We start from the raw sequence: 23979 nt of genomic DNA on the forward strand, positions 1-23979 counted from the left end.
TCACAGATTTAATGGACACAAAAAAAAAAAACGTGTACGTTAGAGGATGCCTCAGGCAGATGCCATACCGTGGCATCCGTCAGTATAAAGTACCATTGTATAAGGCTATGTGCACACGAACGTTGTGTGTTTTGCGGTCTGCAAAACACGGATGGCGTCCGAGTGTGTTCCGCAATTTGCGGAACGGCACGGACAGCCATTAATTTAACTGCCTATTCTAGGACAGGTTATAGATTTTTTTTGCGGACCACGGAACAGAGCAACGGATGCGGAGAGCACAGGGAGTGCTGTCCGCATCTTTTGCGGCCCCATTGAAGTGAATAGGTCTGCATCCAAACCGCAAAAAGTGCGGCTCGGATGCGGACCAAAACAACGGCCGTGTGCATGAGGCCTAAAACAAACAAAAAGTACCAAAAAACATGTTTTCGCTGCACTTTGCAGGATGGAAAAACGTGGTACACTACAGGTTCCGATCCTGCAGAGTCCTGCAAAAAAGTATATATTTTTTTACAATGGAACTCTATGGTGACAGATGCTACAGTATGGCATCTGAATGAGGCATCCGTTAACAATTTTTTGTGTCCGTTAAATGTAAGACATGTGCCCGATCCAGCACTTCTGTTATTTTTGTTGCTCTGCTTATCTAACAGAGCGGAACAACAGAAATAAATAGCTGTGGTGTGCATGTGCCCTAAGAGGTGAACCATTACTAATCTACATACTATGAGGGAATGGTAGCCAAATGATAAACTCAAGTCCAATATGGCGGATCCTCCCTGTACTTTACCACTTGTCTATAATAGCCTGCTGTGCATTCACTATACACTGCACTACAGACATACATCTGGACGTGTGTGATGATCATACACCGCACTACATACATTACACCCTGCGCTGTCACCTTGTTCTGCACTGGATGTAGTTTTCCACCAAACTTCAGCTCCACTGCCACCATGTTCTCTGGTGTCCTCGGGCACAGCACACTACCCCCCTTACTCCTGAGTACAGCGCCAACCTGGGAGCTAGCCCCCCTCCTTAGAGGTTCCGCCAGCCGAGCCAAATCAACCAATAACAAAGCCCCTTGCTGTACGGAGCTTTGTTATTGGTAATTTCAGACACCGGCAGCATAGCTCACAGTGCACCCTGCGCTGAAGAAGGGCAGGGCAATGTCTAAGGCATATCGGTACGCCTTAGACTTTTGTCAGAGCGTAAAATGTCCTGAAGAGGCATCTGTGACGCTTGTACAGGTGTTATTGCTACCTCGGTCTACAAAGTCAGGGGAAAACTGGGAAAGAACAATGGACTGAAATAGATGTCAGAAATAGATGAGAACTGTAGTCTGTTACCCCCAAGAAGGAGCACATAGAAAGCAAGTTTAAAGGAAACCTGTCACCAGGATTTTGCGCATAGAGCTGGGGACATGGGCTGCTAGATGGCCGCTAGCACATCTGCAGTCCCCAGTCCCCAGAGCTCTCTGCGCTTTTATTGTGTTAAAAAACAGTTTTGATCCATATGCAAATGACCTGATATGAGTCCTGTAGCCGGAGATGAGTCAAGCGGAAAGGAGCCCAGCACCGCCCCGCGTCCTCCGAATCTCCTCCTTGCTGGCTGACGTCACAGAGCTGGAGCGCCGAAATCTCGCGATGCGCGAGCTAGCGCATGCGTAGTTCGTTCCCTGTGCGGATGCAAGTACAGGGAATGAACATGATGCCGACACTGCGCATGCGCTAGCTCGCGCATCGCGAGATTTCGGCGCTCCAGCTCTGTGACGTCAGCCAGCAAGGAGGAGATTCGGAGGACGCAGAGCGGTGCTGGGCTCCTTTCCGCTGGACTCCTCTCTGGCTACAGGACTCATATCAGGTCATTTGCATATCAATCAAAACTGTTTTTTAACACAATAAAAGCGCAGAGAGCTCTGGGGACTGGGGACTGCAGATGTGCTAGCGGACATCTAGCAGCCCATGTCCCCAGCTCTATGCGCAAAATGCTGGTGACAGGCTCCCTTTAAGAAAAAAAAAAAAAAAACATTTAGGATGCAGTATAAGGCCTGTGTGACACAAGCGATACGTTCAGGGGGAAAAAAATGATGGTTGTAAATGCATGTTTTCCGCTTGTTGTCACACTTGCACTGACAAATCCGGTTGGCTGTTTTGGCCGCAAGCTGCCTGCCGCTTCCTGCATTGATGGACGGAAGCCTCCGTTTTGTCCGTTATTGCTCTCAGCGTTTCAGTTTTTCCCGTGAAGGTGCAGTTTTTGATGCTTTTTTCACGCACGTGAAGTAAAACTGAACAATAACACTCAACATCTCTCAGCAATGATCAGTGAAAAAAAAAGCATTGCACCCGGAGTTCTTCCGTTTCTCACACCTATTCACTTCTATGGAGCCAGAGCTGCGTGAAAAACGCACAATATAGAACATGCTGCGATTTTTCATGGACGCAGAGATGATGCGTGAAAAGCTACGCTCATGTGCACAGACCCACTGAAATGAATGGGTCAGGATTCAGTGAAACCAATCTCATCTCCATGCTGTGTAATAACCCTGCAGCAGAAGTGATCTATAATGCAGACTTTTAGGTGATGTCCACATGGGACAGAAAAGCTGTAAGCCAGTGTGCGGCAAATCTGCAGCGTTTACCAGTACCAGTAATATGGAGGAGATTTTAAAAGGAGTTCTCTGGGATTTTCATGTTGGTGGCCTGACCTCAGGATAAGTCATCAATATGAGTGTGGCCGGCGGGGTCCTACTTCCAGAACCCCAGACGATCAGCTGGAATGTGGCTTGCAGAAATCTATGTGCTTGCTGCTGCTTTCAAACTGAATGGAACCAATTTTCAGTCGTGGAATTTTCTGCAGCAAAATCTGCCGGGTGTGAAGGCACCCTCATTCAGTTTATAATGGGCTTCATGCACAGGACTGTATTTTTTCATCTGTGTGCCATCTGCATTTTTGAGGATAACACACCGACTTATTCATTTCTACTGGGTCAAGCACACATTCATATTTTTCACATATCTGTGTAGCCTTTATGCAAATTATAGAACGTGTCCTATTCTTGCTCATATTGTGGACAAGAGAGGGAGACGAATGGGAATGCACATGAAAGATATCCATATTTTGCAGAATGAAATACAGACACAGCCGCGTGCATGAAGCCTTGCACGGACATGATCCATGCCTTATGCTGCACTTACTACAGAATAATACATATATGTACAAAACAAAAATATCACAATATTATATTCATCATCAACAGCCCGGTCCAGCTGAACACATTCATACAGATCCAGCTCAACTACAACTTCCCCAGTATAAATATTTCATACCAGTTCCTTTCAGACTTCTTTTCTACAGCCCAAGGAAACCAACCTTGAAGAATGAGGATATCCTGCCTCGCTGCCATTTACAGGGTGATGGGTCTACATTTTATATTTCACTCAACATCGTTCATGTAATATAAACCAAATCCAGCCTGCCCTTCATTATGTGGTTTCCCTAGAAAAGACCCAGAAACCCAAAATAACTGGCACTGTGTGCACAGCGAGATTTAGGATCTGCTTTAGGGGTTTGAGAACCGAGCGCTGTATGCCAAAAAGGTGCAGATGTCCTTCAGAGAAAACCATAAACGCTACGGCCGGCAATCTAAACCGACAAGAATAGACTGAATTTAAACAGATTTCTTTTTAAATACTACCTAATAAAAATAAAGTCTTCAGAAATTGCTCAAAAGTGTTTCTGATAGACCAGTGAAGGCGAACCTTTTAGAGACCGAGTGCCCAAACTGCAACCCAAAACCCACTTATTTATCGGCAAATGCCAATTTAACCTGAATACTACAGTCCAGTATAGTATATCTTCCATGTACTTTATAATTGATATATAATAGCCTACCTACATTCAGTGTGCTGCCTGTGCTGTTCATAGTGTGCCCTGTACTGATGAATGCCAGGAAAAGTCTAAGGCATATTGGTACACCATAGACTTTTTCCAGGGTGCAGGTGCCCACAGAGAGGGCTCTGAGTGCCGCCTTTGGCACCCGTGCCATAGGTTCGCCACCACTGTGATAGACTGATGCTAATTTTCAAAGAAGCCAATTTGCTGAATCTTCTTACAATAAAGGCTATACACACCTTTAGCTGCAATTATTTTTATTATTGCATTATAATCATTTTGTAACCCTTGTCTCTGTGCAGCCTCGAGTTTATCTAGTAGCAGGCTCTGAATTTTCACTCTCTTCCATCAGGCAGCTCAGCTGAAGGGTACTTACCGCTTACCTTATAAACACTGATTATAGCTCAATTCTGATCTTACTGATAAAATGTAGCTTAAATAAGTGTTTATGTCCTTTTAGTAATTTAGAGATAAGGTTTATTAGATGACCAGCACAAGGTTTAAGTGAAAGTAACATTCACACAGCTAGACAGTTAACCATTTGTGACAGAATAGTTCAATATTTTTAATAAAGACCAACTGAAAAAAATATTTTTAAGCCCAAAATGAGTAAAAATGAAATCAGAAAAAAAATAGTTATTAACATTCCCCATATGTCTACTTCATGTTTGGCTCATTTTGGGAATGCCATTTTATTTTTTGGGGACGTTACAAGGCTTAGAAGTTTAGAAGCAAATCTTGAAATTTTTCAGAAATTTTCCAAAACACACTTTTTAAGGACCAGTTCAGGTCTGAAGTCACTTTGTGAGGCTTACATAATAGAAACCACCCAAATGACCCCATTTTAGAAACGACACCCCACAAGGTATTCAAAACAGATTTTACAAACTTTTTTTTAACCATTTAGGTGTTCCACAACAGTTATTGGCAAATGGAGATGAAATTTCAGAATTTCAATTTTTAGGCAAATTTTCCATTTTAATCAATTTTTTCCAATAACAAAGCAAGGGTTAACAGCCAGACAAAACTATATTTCCCTAATTGTGTAGTTTATAGAAACACCCCTAAGTGGTCACAAACTACTGTACGGGCACACGGCAGGGCACAGAAGGAAAGGAACATTATATGGTTTCTGGAAGGCAGACTTTTGCTGGACTGTGTTATTTACACCATGCCCCATTTGAAGCCTCCCTGATGCACCCCTAGTGTAGAAACGCCCAAAAAACTGACCCCATTTTGGAAACTACGAGATAAGGTGGCAGTTTTGTTGGGACTATTTTTAGGGTACATATGATTTTTGGTTGCTCTAAATTACATTTTTGTGAGGCAAGGTTACAAAAAATTAAAATTCTGAACATGTATCTCCATTTGCCAATAACTCTTGTGGAACACCTTAAAGGGTTAAAGTTCGTAAAATCAGTTTTGAATACCTTGAGGGGTGTAGTTTCTTAGATGGGGGTCACTTTTATGGAGTTTCTACTCTAGGGGTGCATCGGGGGGCTTCAAATGGGACATGGTTTTTAAAAAACAGTCCAGTAAAATCTGCCTTCCAAAAACCATATGGTGCTCCTTTCCTTGTGCGCCCTGCCGTTTGGCATACAGCATTTTACAACCACATATGGGGTGTTTCTGTAAACTACAGAATCAGGGCAATAAATATAGAGTTTTGTTGGACTGTTAACCCTTGCTTTGTTAACGGAAAAAATGTATTTAAATTTGGCAAAAAAAAATGGCTGTTTTGGCACCGTTTTTATTTTATTTTTTTGACTGTTCATTTGAGGAGTTAGGTCATGTGTTATTTTTATATGTCTACTTTAAATTTATTTCGGTTTTACACTATAATATCCTTTTTTAAACAAAAAAAAAACATTTTAGTATCTCCATAGTCTGAGAGTCCGTTTTTTAAAAAGTTTTTAGCCAATTGTCTTATGTAGGGGCTAATTTTTTGCGGGATGAGAAGACGGTTTTATTGGCACTATTTTGGGGTGCATATGACTTTTTGATCGCTTGCTATTACACTTTTTGTGGTATCTTTATAGTTCAGGTTCTTACAGACGCGGCAATACCTAATATGTATACTTTTTTTTATTTATTTTAGCTTTACACAAAAAATAATTGTTTTAGTGTCTCCAAAGTCTGAGAGCCATAGTTTTTTTTTTTTTTTTGGGCGTTTTTCTGTGGCCAAATAGAATTAAAATTGGGGAAGGGGATTATAAATTTAGTACTCAATAGAAGTATGGTACTCCCTGAAGCAACCGTCAATGCAGAGGCCCGGATGATCGGGGCATGTGTCACACTGAGTAGTGGTGTCCTTCCGTATCCCCCTCCTGTGACACACTCTGCACTTTTTTGGGGTCCGTCCCAATAGGATGCGATCCTGAGAGGTTTTGTCACCGCCACCTCTCAGGATCTAATACCATCCTATTCCGGGTTATCGGTCACCGGAGACCCGAATGACTTGGAAACACAGCAAACCGCAGGGCTGAATTGACCTGTGGTTTGCTGCGATTACCGATACGGGGGGGGGGGGGGCATTCTGTTTGGATCACCGCCCGCCGGTGATCGGAAATGCACAGTGCGCCCTGTGTCCGTAAGAGGTTAAAGGTGGTTGCACACTTGAATGGGTTGTCTCACTTTAGCAAATGGATTTATCTTGTAGAGAAAGTTAATACAAGCCAATTACTAATGTATTGCGATTTTCCATATTGCCACCTTTGGTGGATTTATTCAGTTTTCCATCACATTATACGCTGCTGGTGGTTACAACCACCCAGCAATCCAGCAGCAGTGGCCGTACTTCCACACTATAGGAAAAAAAGCTGGCCTATGCGCATCCCAGCACCCAGACAGACGCTGCCTGTCTGGTGGCGACTTTTCCTATAATGTGCAAGGACAGCCATCATTGCTGGACTGCAGGGTAGTTGTAATCCCTGGATATGAGCAGTGCATAATGTGATGGAAAAAATAATCCAGCCAGCAAAGGAGGCAATATGGACAATCACAATACATTAGTAAGTGCCTTGAGAAACTGTCTACATGATAAATACCACACGCTGAAGAGAAAAGAAAACACCACAGCCAGATATTACATACTGGCCAATAGAAAATTATAAACTGCCCTACTGTTGCCCGAAGTGGCATTTCGAGACTATTTTCTGGAGATATGTTTCTGTGGCAGTTCTCCAAAATCGCATAATCAGAGTTAGGCCTCTTGCACACTGCCGTGTTTCACGGCCGTATGCGGGCCGTGGAACCGCGGCCTGGATCCCTCCTGAGAGCAGGAGCGCACGGCGTCACTGGTTGCTATGACGCCGTGCGCTCCCTGCTGCCGCCGCTATACAGCAATACACTGGTATGATCTATACCAGTGTATTACTGTACTGTGCCGGCAGCAGGGAGCGCACGGCGTCATAGCAACCAGTGACGCCGTGCGCTCCTGCTCTCAGGAGGGATCCAGGCCGCGGTTCCACGGCCCGCATACGGCCGTGAAACACGGCAGTGTGCAAGAGGCCTTATGCTTATAGACTACTTTATGGGAAATAAAATGTAAAAAAAAAATTCAAATTAAATGTGAATAAATAAAAAGACACCACCCCAAAAAAGTAGATTTACATTGCCTTAAGGCCTCATGCACACGACCTTTATTTGGGTACGCATCCGAGCCGCCGTTTTGGCTGCTCGGATGTAGACCCATTCACTTCAATGGGGCCGCAAAAGATGCGGCCCCGCAAAAAAAAAAAAAAAATATATATATATATATATATATATATATATATATATATATATAACATGTCCTATTCTTATCCGCGCTTTGCGGACAAGACTAGGCATTTATATTGCTGGAGCCCGTTACGTAAATTGCGGAAGGCAACACAGACGGCTTCTGTTTTTTGCGGATCCGCGGTTTGCAGACCGCAAAAAATGGAACGGTCGTGTGCATGAGGCCTAAGGAGAAAAAATGCATCATTTTATGTACTACCTAACAAAGTTAATGTATGGGAATATTGACCGCTAAAACCAAGACTGAACATAGCTGAGGAAAGAAAGCGCGTAGAAAACACACACACGCAAAATATTATATAAATGAGCGAATTCCTAAGAACACAGGCGGATCAGAAATACATGTAATACTGATTATATGAGGAATTACAGAAGATGAAATTCTAAATATATGTGTATAATACACACACTTACAAGACATATTAAATGCTCACTAATACATCAGCACACTTCCCAAAGGAGGGCAGAAGATGGGCAGATCAATACATGGTTATCTAGCAGGAAAAGAAGTGAACGATATGTCTCAGAGGTGAGGGAAATTGCGAGAGGGAAAATGTAAAACCACTTAATTAGGGTCCATTCACATGTCCGCAAAATAGGACAGCATCCGTTCCACAATTTTGCACAACAGGTGCTGACGCATTTATTTTCAAATGGGGCCGGACCGTGCTGTCTGCGTCCGCATGTCCTAGTCTTGTCCGCAATTGCAGACAAGAAAAGGCATTTTCTATCAGAGTGCCAGCGATGTGCGGTCTGCAAAATGCGGAACGCACATTACCGCTGTCTGTGTTTTGCGGATCCGTAAAACACATACGAACATGTGAATGGACCCTTATATTGTAGTAATTGTCTGGATTTTATATTAATAATAAAAGGAAAAATAGGCAACTAGCAACTGAGTAGCCCAACGACCAAAAAGGGAATGAGTCACCTTTTATGGGGTTGTGCAAAAATGAAGAGGACTTATCTGCTTCCTGGCCTTCTCCTGCAGGCCTGCAATGCTCTTCTGGACTCCATTAATGTCAACATCCGGTTTGACATCGCCGCAGCCATTTACTGGCCACGGTGGTGTCCAGTTCCCCTTGAGTCATGTGACCATTTCTCATGACATAAGGGAAGCCTTTCACCGCCAGTTATTGGCTGCGGCAATAAAAAATGGATCCCAGCGGGGCATCGCGGGCCTGGAGAAAAGGGAGTGTGGAGTGCCAGGAAGCAGACAAGTCATCTTCCCTTTGCAGGTTCAGCAGAATGGGGGTGGTTTGCAAGCGCCTCTGCACTGGGTCCTCACGTCATATGCAGAAAACACAATGGGGGTCATTTATTAAACAGAGATACGCCTAAATTAAGTATATTTTGGGCATAGATTGCTGCGCAAAGTGCTGCCAAGCAATAGCTCTATAAAGATGGCCCTATATCAGGGGTCAGCAACCTTCGGCACACCAACTGTTGTGAAACTACAATGTACATCCACACGTACTGAACGGCCACTTTATTAGAGACAGTTTTTCAAAATTGGAGCTTCCCTGTATGGAAATTAGACAGGTGACCCCAGAGTGCAGAACTAAATAAAGTGAGCTAGTTTTCTGTGGTTCAGTTTCAGTATGAATCCACAATAGAATGGGAAAATTGAGGAAGGCACGGTCATGTACTAGACTAGCCAGGGACATTATCTCAAACACTGCCACAACTGGCGATTTTACATTACGGCATTGAGAGTACACTGAGAAACAACCAGAGAAAGAGGATCCTGTAGACTTCACAACTCATCAATGAAAGGGGGTCATAGGAGGATGTGGAGAATCGTTCTTCTGAACTGGAGGTGCGGAGTGAAGCAAATTGTATTCGAATACAACTCCAAGCTCCTAATGTGTCCAAACATATAACTCGTCGCTCCTTAGCATAGATGAGCTATAATAACAGATGACCAGTCCGAATGCCAGGTCTGTGTAAGGGCTAGAGACAGGCAAGACCTCAGTGAGCAAGGGTGCAGAAATTGGATCAATGAGCAGTGGAGAAGTATCAGAAATGCACCATGGTGAATCCGAACCCGTCCTGCTAGGTGTCAACAGCTCAAGCTGGTGAAGTTATGGTGCTTTCTTGGCACACACTAGGTCCTCTTATATATGTGGGTTGACATTACCTAAGCACTGCTGCCAACCAAAATTCATCCCTTCATGGCTGTTTACCCTATAGAAGGACACTTTCATCAGGACAAGGTGCCACAAAGGATTGGTTCCAGGAACATGACTGTGCGTTTTCCTTGCTTCTCTGGCCTTCACAGTAACCAGATATTAACCCTACAGAGCATCTCTTGGACAAGGTAGAACAGGCCGTCCAGAGCATGTAATGTAACATGCATCTCTTCTCTGTCCTGTCCGCATGGACCAAAATGCAGAATGATTAAGCTCCTAGCGCAGCGGTTCTGAAGGCCAAAGGAGGTCCAATACAATACTAGATGGTTGTTTCTAATAAAGTGACCATTCAGTATGTACATCCCTAGCCTCCACGTAGATGACCTAATGCAAGCTCTACAAAAAGTACAACTAGCATGAATTTAGCATTCTAGCCTACACAAATGTAAATCAATGCAGGTAACGTAAGAGGACTTTTTGAAAGTCTTCATACCTTCATGTTTGATGCTTCAGACTCAAGTTTTGTAAGATGATTTGAATTATCCTCAAGTTCCTGTCGAAGGTTTGTGTTCTCCATTTTCAGCGCCTCCACTTGCTTTAACAGCTGGTCATACGAAGCAGCAGCCATGCTGGGCTACCCCCACGTCTGCAGAAGAGAAAAGTCAAAACAACAATTTAAGTATGGTGACCCAATAGTCAAATCATAGTGACAGAAGGTGATTGTGAGGAGCATATCTAAGGCCTCGTGGACAAGACATAACGATAAAGGAACGGATACCAAAGTTATGGACGTCCCTTCCCAAACATACAAAATGATGGAAGTCACAAATTATAATAAGTGGACATTGTGTTTTAATCGACAGATGATATAAAATTTGCAATCTGTGGTGAAATGGGGGTTCACATGAATACTTGTGAGCGTCATTGGGGTTAAACAGGCAAAGGAAAAGTAGGTCACTGCCGACATCAGACTTTAAATTACCCGCTTCAAAATGACAGCTTAAAATTTGCAATTTGAAAAGCACTGTGCTAAATAATCCCCAAATCCTTTATCTGTGGCAAGCAATCCGCTCAAAATAAGGACAGAGCAAAAGAAAGAGGGTTAACATCGCTGTAGAATGACAGCAGATTTGGCGTCTACTTAGTGGTGGAACACAACCACATTATCGAGGCTCTTCTGACTTTGGCTGGAAAAACTGTCACAAAAGTGTGATTCCAGCTTGAAAGGGGTTTTCTGGGATTTTTTTTTTACTGAAGACTTATCCTAAGGATAGGTCATCAGTATCTATCTGACGGCGGTCCGACACCCAGGACCCCCGCTGGTCAGCTGTTTGAGAAGGTGCGTCCTTCTCTCAGCTCACCAAGCACAGCGCCGTACATTGTATAGTGGCTGTGCTTGGTATCACAGTGCCTCGGCCATGGGACAGATGAACCTAATGTCAGATGCCCCAGTCAAAGCGGCCAGTGCCTTCTCAAACGGGTCGGATAGGTCATCAGTTAAAAACTGCAGGAAAACCCTTCAAAAAGGAGAATCTCCATTTGTACACATGACCGTATTTTTCATTTGTGTGTCATTTGCATTTCTTTTGGACAGCACACTGACCCATTCATTTCTATGGGGCCAGGCACACAAAGTGTTTTTATTTTTGCGGATTTGTTTTTTCTGTTCCACAGTTTGTAGTCCAATAATTGTATATTTTACGGATCGGTAGTCTGTGGACCAAAACATGGACATGGCTGTGTGCATTCCAGGCCTTATCTGTATCACTCCCTTTACAAGGCAAGAGATGTTGTGAGAGCAGGCAAGCGAGAGAAAAAAAAGCTTACTTTTGTCATATACATTAGAGGGGTTGTGTCGCTTCAGCAAATAGCATTTATTAGGTAGAGGAAGTGAAGCCACTTATATTGTTATTATCCATTTTGCTTGCTGGATTCATTTTTCCATCACATTATACACTGCTCAATTCCATGGTTACAGACCACCCTGCAATCCATCAGTGGTGGTCGTGCTTGCACAATATAGGAAAAGGCACCAGCCTATGTGCGCTCCCCACTGTCCCAGCCACAAGAGAGGCCGGCGCTTTTTCCTATAGTGTGCAAGCACGGCCACCACTGCTGGATTACAGGGTGGTTGTAACCATGGAAACAAGCAGTGTATAATGTGATGGAAAAATGAATCAAGCAAGCAAAGGAAGCAATATGGATAACAATACGTTAGTAAGTGCCTTGTATTAAAGGGGTTGTTCGGGTTCAGAGCTGAACCCGGACAAACCTCTATTTTTACCCAGGCAGCCCCCATGACTCCGAGAGGAGGCTTCCGCCCAGCAGTATGTTCGGTGACATCACCGGGCTCCCTGAGCAGCCGGAAGAAGAGGCTTCAGCGCTCCTGCAAGGGACCCGGTACGTCAGATTAAAAAAAAAACTTTACTTCCGGCGAAGAATTTCCTATAAGAAAATGGGGCTTCAGAAACATGTGGAAAAGGTAGGACATGGATGTATGTTATATGTTTGTCTGTCTGTACTAATGGAACAAAGTCCTCAATCTCGGACAACCCCTTTAACTTTCACTACTTGATAAATGCCACTTGCTGAAGTGAGACAACCCCTTTAAGGTGATTTATGAAAACTGGGGCAAATAAGTGAAGCAGATGACCGCGGCAACCAACCAGATGGCAGTTTTCATGTCCCAGGGAGTCACTTATAAATTAAATACTGGAATCTGCCCGATAGCCATAAGGAAATATCTCACTCCTTGCACTTGTTTCAATAAATATCCTCCAAAGTGTTTAGGGATCAATTCTGCAGGTTCGGACAATCTCAGCAGTTTCCATTATACTTTTATAAACTGGCCAGTGTCAACGTCCACCCTGAGGATGTATTTCACTTGAAGAGCTTCCATGCTATTTATGTGCTGTGGTGTCCACAGGATGGGAGCAAGGGACAAGTGTTCTTAATAGGTTAACAGGCGGCTGCAAGGATATTTTAGAAAGGAAATCTACCGCAATGCGCTGCTGAATAATGACACTTGTCATGGGCTAGTAGTCACATTTACTACATTCTTTATGATGCGATCTTGTGGACATTTTTAGACCACTTACTGGATGTGCTGGACATGGCCTGGTCGGGATCCAGCTAAGGATGGGACACCTGTTTGTCCGTGAATAGATTGTTAGTTCTGATGATAGTTTAAGGGTTAATGAAATGAGACAGCAAACAATCAACATTCTCACATCTTAAAGGGAGTTTGCCACGGACTGTCCCCTATTTAACCACTTCAGCCCCGCTAGCTGAAACCCCTTTCATGACCAGAGCACTTTTTACACTTCGGCACTACACTCCTTTCACCGTTTATCGCTCGGTCATGCAACTTACCACCCAAATGAATTTTGCCTCCTTTTCTTCTCACTAATAGAGCTTTCATTTGGTGGTATTTTATTGCTGCTGACATTTTTACTTTTTTTGTTATTAATCAAAATGTAACGATTTTTTTGCAAAAAAATGACATTTTTCACTTTCAGCTGTAAAATTTTGCAAAAAAAAACGACATCCATATATAAATTTTTCGCCAAATTTATTGTTCTACATGTCTTTGATAAAAAAAAAATGTTTGGGCAAAAAAAAATGGTTTGAGTAAAAGTTATAGCGTTTACACACTATGGTACAAAAATGTGAATTTCCGCTTTTTGAAACGGCTCTGATTTTCTGAGCACCTGTCATGATTCCTGAGGTTCTACAATGCCCAAACAGTAGAAAACCCCCACAAATGACCCCATTTCGGAAAGTAGACACCCTAAGGTATTTGCTGATGGGCATAGTGAGTTCATAGAACTTTTTATTTTTTGTCACAAGTTAGCGGAAAATGATGATGATTTTTATTTTTTCTTACAAAGTCTCATATTCCACTAACTTGCGACAAAAAATAAAAAATTCTAGGAACTCACCATGCCCCTCACAGAATACCTTGGGGTGTCTTCTTTCCAAAATGGGGTCACTTGTGGGGTAGTTATATTGCCCTGGCAATTTAGGGGCCCAAATGTGTGAGAAGAACTTTGCAATCAAAATGTGTAAAAAATGACCGGTGAAATCCAAAAGGTGCACTTTGGAATATGTGCCCCTTTGCCCACCTTGGCAGCAAAAAAGTGTGACACATCTGGTATCGCCGTACTCAGGAGAAGTTGGGGAATGTGTTTTGTGGTGTCATTTTACATATACCCATGCTGGGTGAGAGAAATATCTTGGCAAAAGACAACTTTGCCCATTTCTTTTTATACAAAGTTGGCATTTGACCAAGATATTTTTCTCACCCAGCATGGGTATATGTAAAATGACACCCCAAAACACATTCCCCAACTTCTCCTGAGTACGGCGATACCAGATGTGTGACACTTTTGCGCATCTAGGCTGCAAAAGTGCCCAAATTCCTTTTAGGAGGGCATTTTTAGACATTTGGATCCCAGACTTCTTCTCACGCTTTAGGGCCCCTAAAAAGCCAGGGCAGTAGAAATACCCCACATGTGACCCCACTTTGGAAAGAAGACACCCCAAGGTATCCAATGAGGGGCCTGGCAAGTTCATAGAATTTTATTTTTTTCACATAAGTTAGCGGAAATTGATTTTTATTTTATTTTTTCTCACAAAGTCTCACTTTCCGCTAACTTAGGACAAAAATTGTAATCTTTCATGGACTCAATATGCCCCTCAGCAAATACCTTTGGGTGTCTTCTTTCCAAAATGGGGTCAGTTGTGGGGTGTTTGTACTGCCCTGGCATTTGAGGGTCTCCGCAATCATTACATGTATGGCCAGCATTAGGAGTTTCTGCTATCCTCCTTATATTGAGCATACAGGTAATGAGATTTTTTTTTCCGTTCAGCCTCTGGGCTGAAAGAAAAAAATGAATGGCACAGATTTCTTCATTCGCATCGATCAATGTGGATGAAAAAATCTCTGCCCAAAAAAAAAAAATGGAGGGTAAAGGCGTTTGCCAGGACATAGGAGCTCCGCCCTACATCCATACCCACTTAGCTCGTATGCCCTGGCAAACCAGATTTCTCCATTCGCATCAATCGATGTGGATGAATAAATCATTGCCGGGATTTTTTATTTTATATATATATATATATATATATATATACACATACACACACACAAAGTGTTTGCCAAAGCATAGGAACGCCGCCTCCTCCTCAGCCCGTATGCATCGGCAAACATATCTGTTACTGCAGAGTAGAAATCTCGTCTTGCAGCGCCGCATACACTGACTTGCGTGTAATCTGACAGCAGCGCAATGCTTCTGTCAGAATGCACATCAGTGCTGCAGCTAATCGATCGGTTGGTCCACCTGGAAGGTAAAAAAAGAAAAAAAAAAAGAAAGAAAAAACCAGGCCGCAACGCAATAATTTTATTAACTTTGCAACAGAATATATAAACTTTAACTTTTTTAACTGAACATTAACTTTTTCGCTTACTGGTTTTTTTTTTTTTTTTTTTACACCTTTATAGAACAAACCTCTCCTTCCCCATGGGTCAATGTGCAAAGCGCAAATCGCCCAAAGATGTGGCGAAGTGCGTTATGCACTTTGTCCCAGGTGAAAGGAGACGTTTGCAGCAGCTGTGTGAGTGAATGGGCCCTAATAGCCCTGTGTGCCTATCCTGGTGAGATGTGATCCCTATGCTAATAGTGTACCTGTGAGTGGTACTTCCGGAAACACTCTCCAAAGCATAGGGCAGGGTGGTCAGGACAGTCAGGACAGAAATAGCGGGTGTCGCGCCTTATTCCACTCCTGCTACAGACACGACATCTTTTTCGGGGTGACGGTTGGGTTGAGGTACCAGGAACGACATTGGGGAAATGTCGCTCGTGTAGACGGCTAACTACACTGGTGGATGGGGCCACGGAACCTCCTGGGTACAGGAGGTTCTCGATGATCTCTTCCTGAAATTTGAGGAAGGATCCAGTTCTCCCAGCCTTACTGTAGAGAACAAAACTATTGTACAGAGCCAATTGAATTAAATATACAGACACCTTCTTATACCAGCGTCTGGTTCTGCGGGAAACTAAATACGGAGACAACATCTGGTCATTGAAGTCCACCCCTCCCATGTGAAGGTTATAGTCGTGGACTGAGAGGGGCTTTTCAATGACACGGGTTGCTCGCTCAATTTGTATTGTCGTGTCTGCGTGAATGGAGAAGAGCATGTAAACGTCACGCTTGTCTCTCCATTTCACCGCGAGCAGTTCTTCGTTACACAGTGCGGCCCTCTGCCCCTTGCAAGACGGGTGGTAACGAGCCGTTGGGGGAAGCCCGCGCGACTAGTTCGCGCGGTACCACAGGCGCCAATCCGTTCTAGAAACAAATGCCTAAAGAGGGCCACACTTGTGTAAAAATTGAACCCCTTGCCGAATAAGGGTGACACCAAGTCCCAAACTGTCTTCCCACTGCTCCCCAGGTAGTCAGGGCAACCGACCGGCTCCAGGGTCTGATCTTTTCCCTCATAGATCCGAAATTTGTGGGTATAGCCTGTGGCCCTTTCACAGAGCTTATACAATTTGACCCCATACCGGGCGCGCTTGCTTGGGATGTATTGTTTGAAGCCAAGGCGCCCGGTAAAATGTATCAGGGACTCGTCTATGCAGATGTTTTGCTCTGGGGTATACAAATCTGCAAATTTCAGGTTGAAATGGTCTATGAGGGGCCGAATTTTGTGGAGCCGGTCAAAAGCAGGGTGGCCTCTGGGACGGGAGGCGGTGTTGTCACTAAAGTGCAGGAAACGCAGGATGGTCTCAAATCGTGTCCTGGACATAGCAGCAGAGAACATGGGCATGTGATGAATCGGGTTCGTGGACCAATATGACCGCAATTCATGCTTTTTTGTCAGGCCCATGTTGAGGAGGAGGCCCAGAAAAGTTTTAATTTCGGAAACTTGGACTGGTTTCCACCGGAAAGGCTGGGCATAATAGCTTCCCGGGTTAGCGGTTATAAATTGTGTGGCATACCGATTTGTTTCTGCCACAACTAAGTCTAAGAGCTCCGCAGTCAAGAACAGCTCAAAAATTCCCAGGGCCGAACCGATCTGAGCTGTCTCAACCCGAACTCCAGACTGGGCGGTGAAAGGGAAAACTACAGGTGCGGCTGAAGTTGGGGACTGCCAATCAGAGTTTGCCAGCACCTCAGGGACTCTAGGGGCTCTACGGGCACGTCTTTGCGGTGGCTGCGACGGGGTCACTACTGCACGTGCCACCGTACCAGCTTCAACTGCCCTTCTGGTGCTCGCTACTTCACCATGTTCTACGGCAGTGCTGGTACTAGGTCCAGGAAGGGCTGGGCTGCTGGTGTATGCCTCACCACGTAATCCGACAGCACCAGCCCCACTCTGCTGCTCTTGAAGCGGATCCTGCGCAACCTGCGGTCTAGCGACACGGGGCCGGGTACGCCTGGTGGTATCAGGGACCTCAGCCTCCTCGTTCGAACTTTGGGTCAGAGAGCCACTGCTTTCTACAGGTTCGTATTCTGACCCGCTGGATTCATCAGATGAGGGTTCCCACTCCTCATCCGACTGGGTCAGAAGCCTGTAGGCCTCTTCAGAGGAATACCCCCTGTTAGACATGTGGGCAACTAAATTTAGGGGTATTCCCTGAGACTACCCAAGAAAAAAAAGCAAGCCTGTCTTACAAAGGGGAGGCTAGAGAAGTACCGGAGGCCGCTGCGGTTGATAAAAAATATCAAAACTGATTTTTTTTTTATCGCCGCAGTGCGTGTAAAGTGAATGTGCAGCGATCAAAAAATAATTTTTTGTCACTGCGGTGGGGCGGGTGTGGGTGAACGCACGTGTGGGCGAGCGATCAGGCCTGATTGGGCAAACACTGCGTTTTGGGTGGAGGGAGAACTAAAGTGACACTAGTACTATTATAGATCTGACCGTGATCAGTTTTGATCACTTCCAGATACTATAAAAGTACAAATGCTGATTAGCGATACGCTAATCAGCGAATAACGGACTGCGGTGCGGTGGGCTGGGCGCTAACCGATCCCTAAACTACCTAACCAAGGGGCCTAAACTATACTGAAACCTAACGGTCAATACTAGTGAAAAAAAAAAAAGTGACAGTTTGCACTGATCACTTTTTTCTTTTCACTTGTGATTGACAGGGGCGATCAAAGGGGTGATCAAAGGGTTAATTGGGGTTCAGGGGGGTGATCTGGGGCTAAAGTGTAGTGTTTGGTGTACTCACTGTGAAGCCTGCTCCTCTGCTGGATCCAACCGACGAAAAGAACCAGCAGAGGAGCAGGCAGCCATATAACAGATCATATTTACAAATATGATCTGTTATTCGGCTCTCTGATTGGATTTTTTAAAAATCAGCAACCTGCCAGCCAATGATCACGGCTGGCAGGTTGCTGACGAAATACTCCTGTACGAAATGCCGGCCCGAACTGCGCATCGCGGGCCAGCAAAGCGCGTCATCTCGCGTCTCGCGAGATGACGCGTATATGCGTGACTCTGCGCAGCGCTGCCACCTCCGGACCGCACATCTGCGTTAGGCGGTCCGGAGGTGGTTAAAGGGGTTGTCCCACAAAAAATATTCTACAGTTTTCAAACCAGCACCTGGACCTGAATACTTTTGTAATTGAATGTAATTATAAATTTAGCATAGCCACTGAGTTATTCAATAAAATGTATCTGTATAGCGCCACCTGCTGTTTGTTCTTTTTCTTATTTCTTTGACCTGCTCACTGAGAAGGACGCACATGCTCAGTTTCATCCTTCAACTGCCTCCTGAGCTGTGATAGGGAGAGCTGAGACATGCCCACTTAGCTGCAGCAGAAAGGACACTCCCCTTGAGCTGTCAGCTTGATATAAATCTAGCAGAGCAATAAATGGGGAGATCTCTGGATCCGTGTGAGGTACAGGGCTGGTTCTGGCTTTGCTAGAGATTGTCATGTACTATATATCCGATTTTCATTTTTTCATTAGATAACCCCTTTAAACTACCAGCATGTGGTAAAAATACTTCTAAACATACCTGCATGACAGTTTGGTGGTCACTGAAGACTTTTATTCCTATAGGGATATGTTCTGCGCAGGGGCTGAGCAATAGGCCATAAAAAGGAATGCAGTGCACAGCAGAGGGCGCCAGTGTGAGACTTGGAGCCACTTCACTGTGATGTCAAGGGAGAGAAGGAAGCCTTTGGGGAGAGAAGATATCAAAGAAAAAAAGGCGGGCTTTAAAAAGAAAGCCGCGCCCCCCCCCTCCAGCTGGGCACTTGGGAGCCGATTTGCATAGGAATAAAAGTAATTTTGCTGCACGTTCTAAAACCACCAAACTGTCATACAGGTAATTTCAGAATAATTTTACCTCGGGCCGATAGCCATTGCTGGTAGTTTAGTGGAAAGTCATTGACAGACCCCCTTTAAGGCTACTTTAACATTAGCGTTTTTTTGCAGATCCATCATGGATCTGCAAAAACGGTTCTGTTACCATAATACAACTGCCTGCATCAGTCATGAACGGATCTGGTTGTATATGGTCTTCTATAGCCAAGACGGATCGGTCATAAATACTACTGAAAGTCAACGGGGGACGGATCTCTTTTCTATTGTGTCAGAGAAAACGAATCCGTCCCCGTTGACTTACATTGTGTGCTGCGTTTTGGTGTCCGCCTCCAATGCGGAATGGAGACTGAACAGAGGCAAACTAATGCGTTCTGAGTGGATCCTTATCCATTCACAATGCATTAGATCAAAACTGATCCATTTTGGAGCGCTTCTAAGAGCCCAGAAAAGGAAAGCCAAAAACGCTAGTGTGAAAGTAGCCTAAGTTGGGCAAACAGATTCAATAGCTGCTGGCCAGACCGCTATCTCTCCCGAGTACCTAACCCCTCCTGTATGTATGTGTATTCTATGGGGAGAGTGGCGGCTTGTCTCCAGAGAGAGAATAAAGGGATTGTCCGAAAATGGTAATTTTGCCTTATCCCTCTCTCCTTCAATGTCAGAAGCTCCTGATACACATTAGGGTGTCAGCCAAACCTGCCGTTCTCAACAATACACTAACTTGTATGGAGGCCTCTAGGTTCAGTGCACACTTGCAGGTACAAGCTTCTGTTGATGGCAAGAATAGAACAAGAACCTTGATAGACCCCATTATATGGCCAATAGAGTTGGTCAGTCATTGCTTGGATCAGTCATGTGACAGACTGGGCACAGCATTACGCTTCCACTATAACCAGTGTGAACAAAGCCAAAGCTGGCAACACCCCATCAGGCCAGTTTCACTGATCAGTATTACGGATATGTGTCCTGGACTGACCACAGATTTGCTGATCTAAACGATTTTTTACTCTAAAGTATATTTTTATCAATTACTCTGGATCCCATTCCTCTAGCTCCCATTTTTTCCCTCCAAATTTACCTCATTAGTACAGCAGTTTTCTCTTCTCCCCCATGCTTGAATCCTACTTTCTGATGTCATGTGACTGCTGTGCCATCCTGCCTTAGGGCAGTGATATGTGTCCTGGCATCAAGAGATCATGTGACTGCTGTGCCATCCTGCCTTAGGGCAGTGAGATGTGACTAACCATGCCCCGTGTTCTTACCAATGAGGCTTCTTGCGTCCTACGTTTCAAGGCTCCTAGGCAGGACGTAACCTACAGCAACTGATCAAAACTGATTTGCCACAGGGCACAATGGTAGGCTAATCATTTTAAAATAAGGCAGTTTTGATAAATAGTGGTATTTGGGGAAAATGAAATAACAGCGGTATCTGTTGGAGGGGATACATTTCTATTAGCAGTGAAACCCCTTTAAACAAGTGTTGGCCGAACGCTCCTTCTACCAAACCTTTCATACACACGCGGCTCAGCCGAGCATGCAAGTGTCCTGAATACAGGGAGAGAAGAAAGCTACTGCCATACATATCTGGCAGTGGCTCATCTCCTGGAGAACCAACTGCCCAATCCTCATCTCCCCATATATCTGTTGTATTTGGGGGGGGGGAGAGCTGGAGGGGAGGTTATCGCTGACCATACACTGACCCTGTAGAATTACATGCCAGCCATTTGTATTAATGGCCCACGAGTACGTCGTCATACATGGCAGGGGCATATCAGCGGCCCTCCTAGATGGGGGTTCAGAACCGGCTATATGGAAAGACCTCCTTATGTTCCTCATATAGGCAAACAAGTACAATCTGGATTTAATACTCAGTGGCTGAGTCACTGTATGGCACTGAATGAAATGCTTTCCACTTCTGCACATCCTTTGGAAATGTTAAGTATTTTAAACAAGCTAAAGATACTCTCCATGTCCAGGCCAAAATTCTTTGTCAGTTCCTGTACATGTAAAGCCCCTGAACAATGCTCGCCAGCCATAGGCAATGTTGTGTGACATGGCGTTAAGGGAGTGCTGCACATATTCTAGGTCACTTGAATTCTGCATGTTATCAAGTGAATACAGAGCAGGCGACCCTCCTCCAACCCGCCCCGCAGCACGCAATGCTAGACAGGCGAAAATAGAAGGCTCAGACATGGCGGAAGGCATCGCTGCCAGGAATCATTACTCATGTCTTCAGCAAGGTTCCTCTGTCTGCTGGATTTCTCAGCCATTCTGCTTTTCAGAAAGCTAGTGGGATTTTACAAGCGGCAGGTTTCCCAAGTAACAAAGATGAGCTGTGCAGGCTACGTAATTACCATGGGGGCTGCAAGGGTAAAAGAGAATATTGATCGCAGCCCTAAAGCGCCTATGCTGACGCACCACTGCAGCCGCTTGTATTGATCAGACTCACCCTAGCCAAAAAATAAAATCAGTATTTTGCCACTTTTATTAGTGAAATCTATCAACATCTAAAGAAATCCTGAGGTCCTACAATCATTACACTGGCCACTGAACCTGAGAAAGAGAGTCATCTCATTATTATCACAGGCAGGATTACAATGACCAGTAATATAAAAAAAATATATATATATACACACACACACACACATACATACATACTGCATTTTCCGCTGTATAAAGCTACTTTCACACCTGAGTTAGGTGCGGATCCATCTGGTATCTGCACAGACGGATCCGCACCTATAACGCAAACGCTTGTATCCGTTCAAAATGGATCCGTTTGCATTACCATGATAATGCAACCTGATCCGTTTTGACTTATACTGAAAGTCAATGGTAGGCGGATCCATTTTCAATTGTACCATATTGTGTCAGTGAAAACGGATCCGTCCCCGTTGACTCCACATCGTCAGGCGGACATCAAAAAAGTGGCAAGCAGCGTTTTGGTGTCCGCCTCTAGAGCGGAATGGAGGCTGAACGGAGGCAAACTGATGCATTCTGAATGGATCCTTATCCATTGAGAATGCATTGGGGCTGAACTGATCCGTTTTGAGCCGCTTGTGAGATCCCTGAAACGGATCTCACAAGCGGACCCAGAAACGCCAGTGTGAAAGTGGCCCAAGACACTTTTTTTCGCCCAAAAGTAGGAGGAAAATGGCAATGCATGTTATAAAGTGAATACTAATGAGCACTTTAATTATGGAAGTGCTCATTAGTATGCAGGAAATGCGGGGAGCGGCGAGTGTAGCACTGCCTGTGCTGGCTGTACATACTGCCCCCTGGTCATCTTCTAGGCACCCGCTGTGCTGTGTCCTAACTGCATATAGGTGTACACTGTGCGATGTCAGGTCACAGTGCAATGTAGCACTGGCAGAAGACCAGGGAGTGAAAAGTGCTGGGTCCGATTTGGATCAGGAGTCTGAACAGGCTCCAAATCCACCATTTACAAAAAGTATTAGCGATACTGCCGCACATTACCCAATGAATGAGCAAACATTTGTTTGTTGGGTAATTTAAATCTTTTAGCTGACTTAAAAATCCTCGCTTGTCGGCGGCAGATCATGCTGTGTAATCATGATCGGCTGCCGGCAAACAACAATTCTGTATGGGGACAAGTGATGGCGTAACAATTGCTGCTCCCTATACTGTGGAGGAGATCGCTGCATGTGAATGCAGTGGTCTTCTCCGCTGAGGAGCGCAATCTGCAGGTGTAATAGGGCAATTACTTCAGTAACAAACCATCTGCCATGTGTAGCGTGCCTGCAGCGATTTTCCAGTTTGGTACCAAAGATGTCCTCACTCAGCTGTAGATAAGGAAGGGGGCTCCCATTAGGGCAATGCATATTTGAACACAGGAGATGGAATAGCAATAAGTACACAAAAACAGATCTAAAATTGGTGTAATCACAAAAAAATCTATGGCTATAACAGAATACACAATAGTCATAATCTGTATCCTCTCCCAGTAAGGATCAAGAACTGGCAGAAGAGAGTAAAATGCTGAATTACCGGAGGAACAATGGTTTTTGCATACACCAGTGATTTCATAGTGTTAGAGAAAAATCGTCTGCAGCTGCGTCCTTCCCGGAACCACAGGAAATTGATTTTTACCCTTGTAGCTCCAGGGAAGATTTGGAGCACCACATCCATACACTTGGAGCTATAGGGCTAATGAGTGTTATAGTCCATCAATGCCAATCATAACTGATGAGACGGACGCCGAGCAGCTATTTTTTATGTTCTCTCTCACAGGCTTTAGCTTTTTCCAAATAGATTTTTTTTTCACTTTAGAAATGCTATGGTCTTTCACTAGGAAAGAAAAAAGGTAAACGTAATATGGCCAAACCTCTTTCAATGAGCAAACAAAACTGCATTAATGACTGGTCCTCTAGAAAAAGATTGCCAGTGTGCAAAGAATATGGTGAAATGGAAAATTTGTCAAAGAAAATCTGGTCTGGATATGGGGTGGTCTTCTCAAAGAGGTGGTCTTTTGGAGAGATTTCAATGCATCTTAAAAGGGTGTCTGCTTTTTACTATTGATGACCAGAATAGGTCATCAATATCAGGTCGCCAGGGGTTCGACTCCCGGCACCCCCACCGATCAGCTGTTTGAAGAGAAAGCAGTGCTCATACGAGCGCTGCCTTCTCTGCTTTGTTTACCCGCTCGCAGCAGAAATTGCAGTGATGAGCAGGTTGATTACAGGTATGGAGTCCCTATTCACTTATATGGGACAGCTCTCTAGTATTCACTTGAACAAATGGAGCCGTCCCATAAACGTGAATGGGGACGCCATACTTGTAATTACACTGCTCACCACTGAAATTCCTGCCTTCTCTTCAAACAGC

General features: G+C 44.4%; 1 protein-coding gene across 5 annotated transcripts in view; it reads right to left on the reverse strand.

Annotated features, from left to right (window-relative positions):
• APC (APC regulator of WNT signaling pathway) overlaps nucleotides 1–23979 on the reverse strand; it is a 125532-nt gene that overhangs the window by 48879 nt on the left and 52674 nt on the right. For all 5 annotated transcript variants that reach the window (XM_044275940.1, XM_044275941.1, XM_044275937.1 and 2 more), the window contains one exon: nucleotides 10297–10449. In XM_044275940.1, the coding sequence (XP_044131875.1) occupies nucleotides 10297–10431 (135 nt within the window). In that variant the 5' untranslated portion in view covers nucleotides 10432–10449. The remainder of the gene's footprint in view (nucleotides 1–10296; nucleotides 10450–23979) is intronic.

This window comes from Bufo gargarizans, chromosome 1 (assembly GCF_014858855.1).
Source record: "Bufo gargarizans isolate SCDJY-AF-19 chromosome 1, ASM1485885v1, whole genome shotgun sequence".
NCBI lineage: Eukaryota > Metazoa > Chordata > Amphibia > Anura > Bufonidae > Bufo > Bufo gargarizans.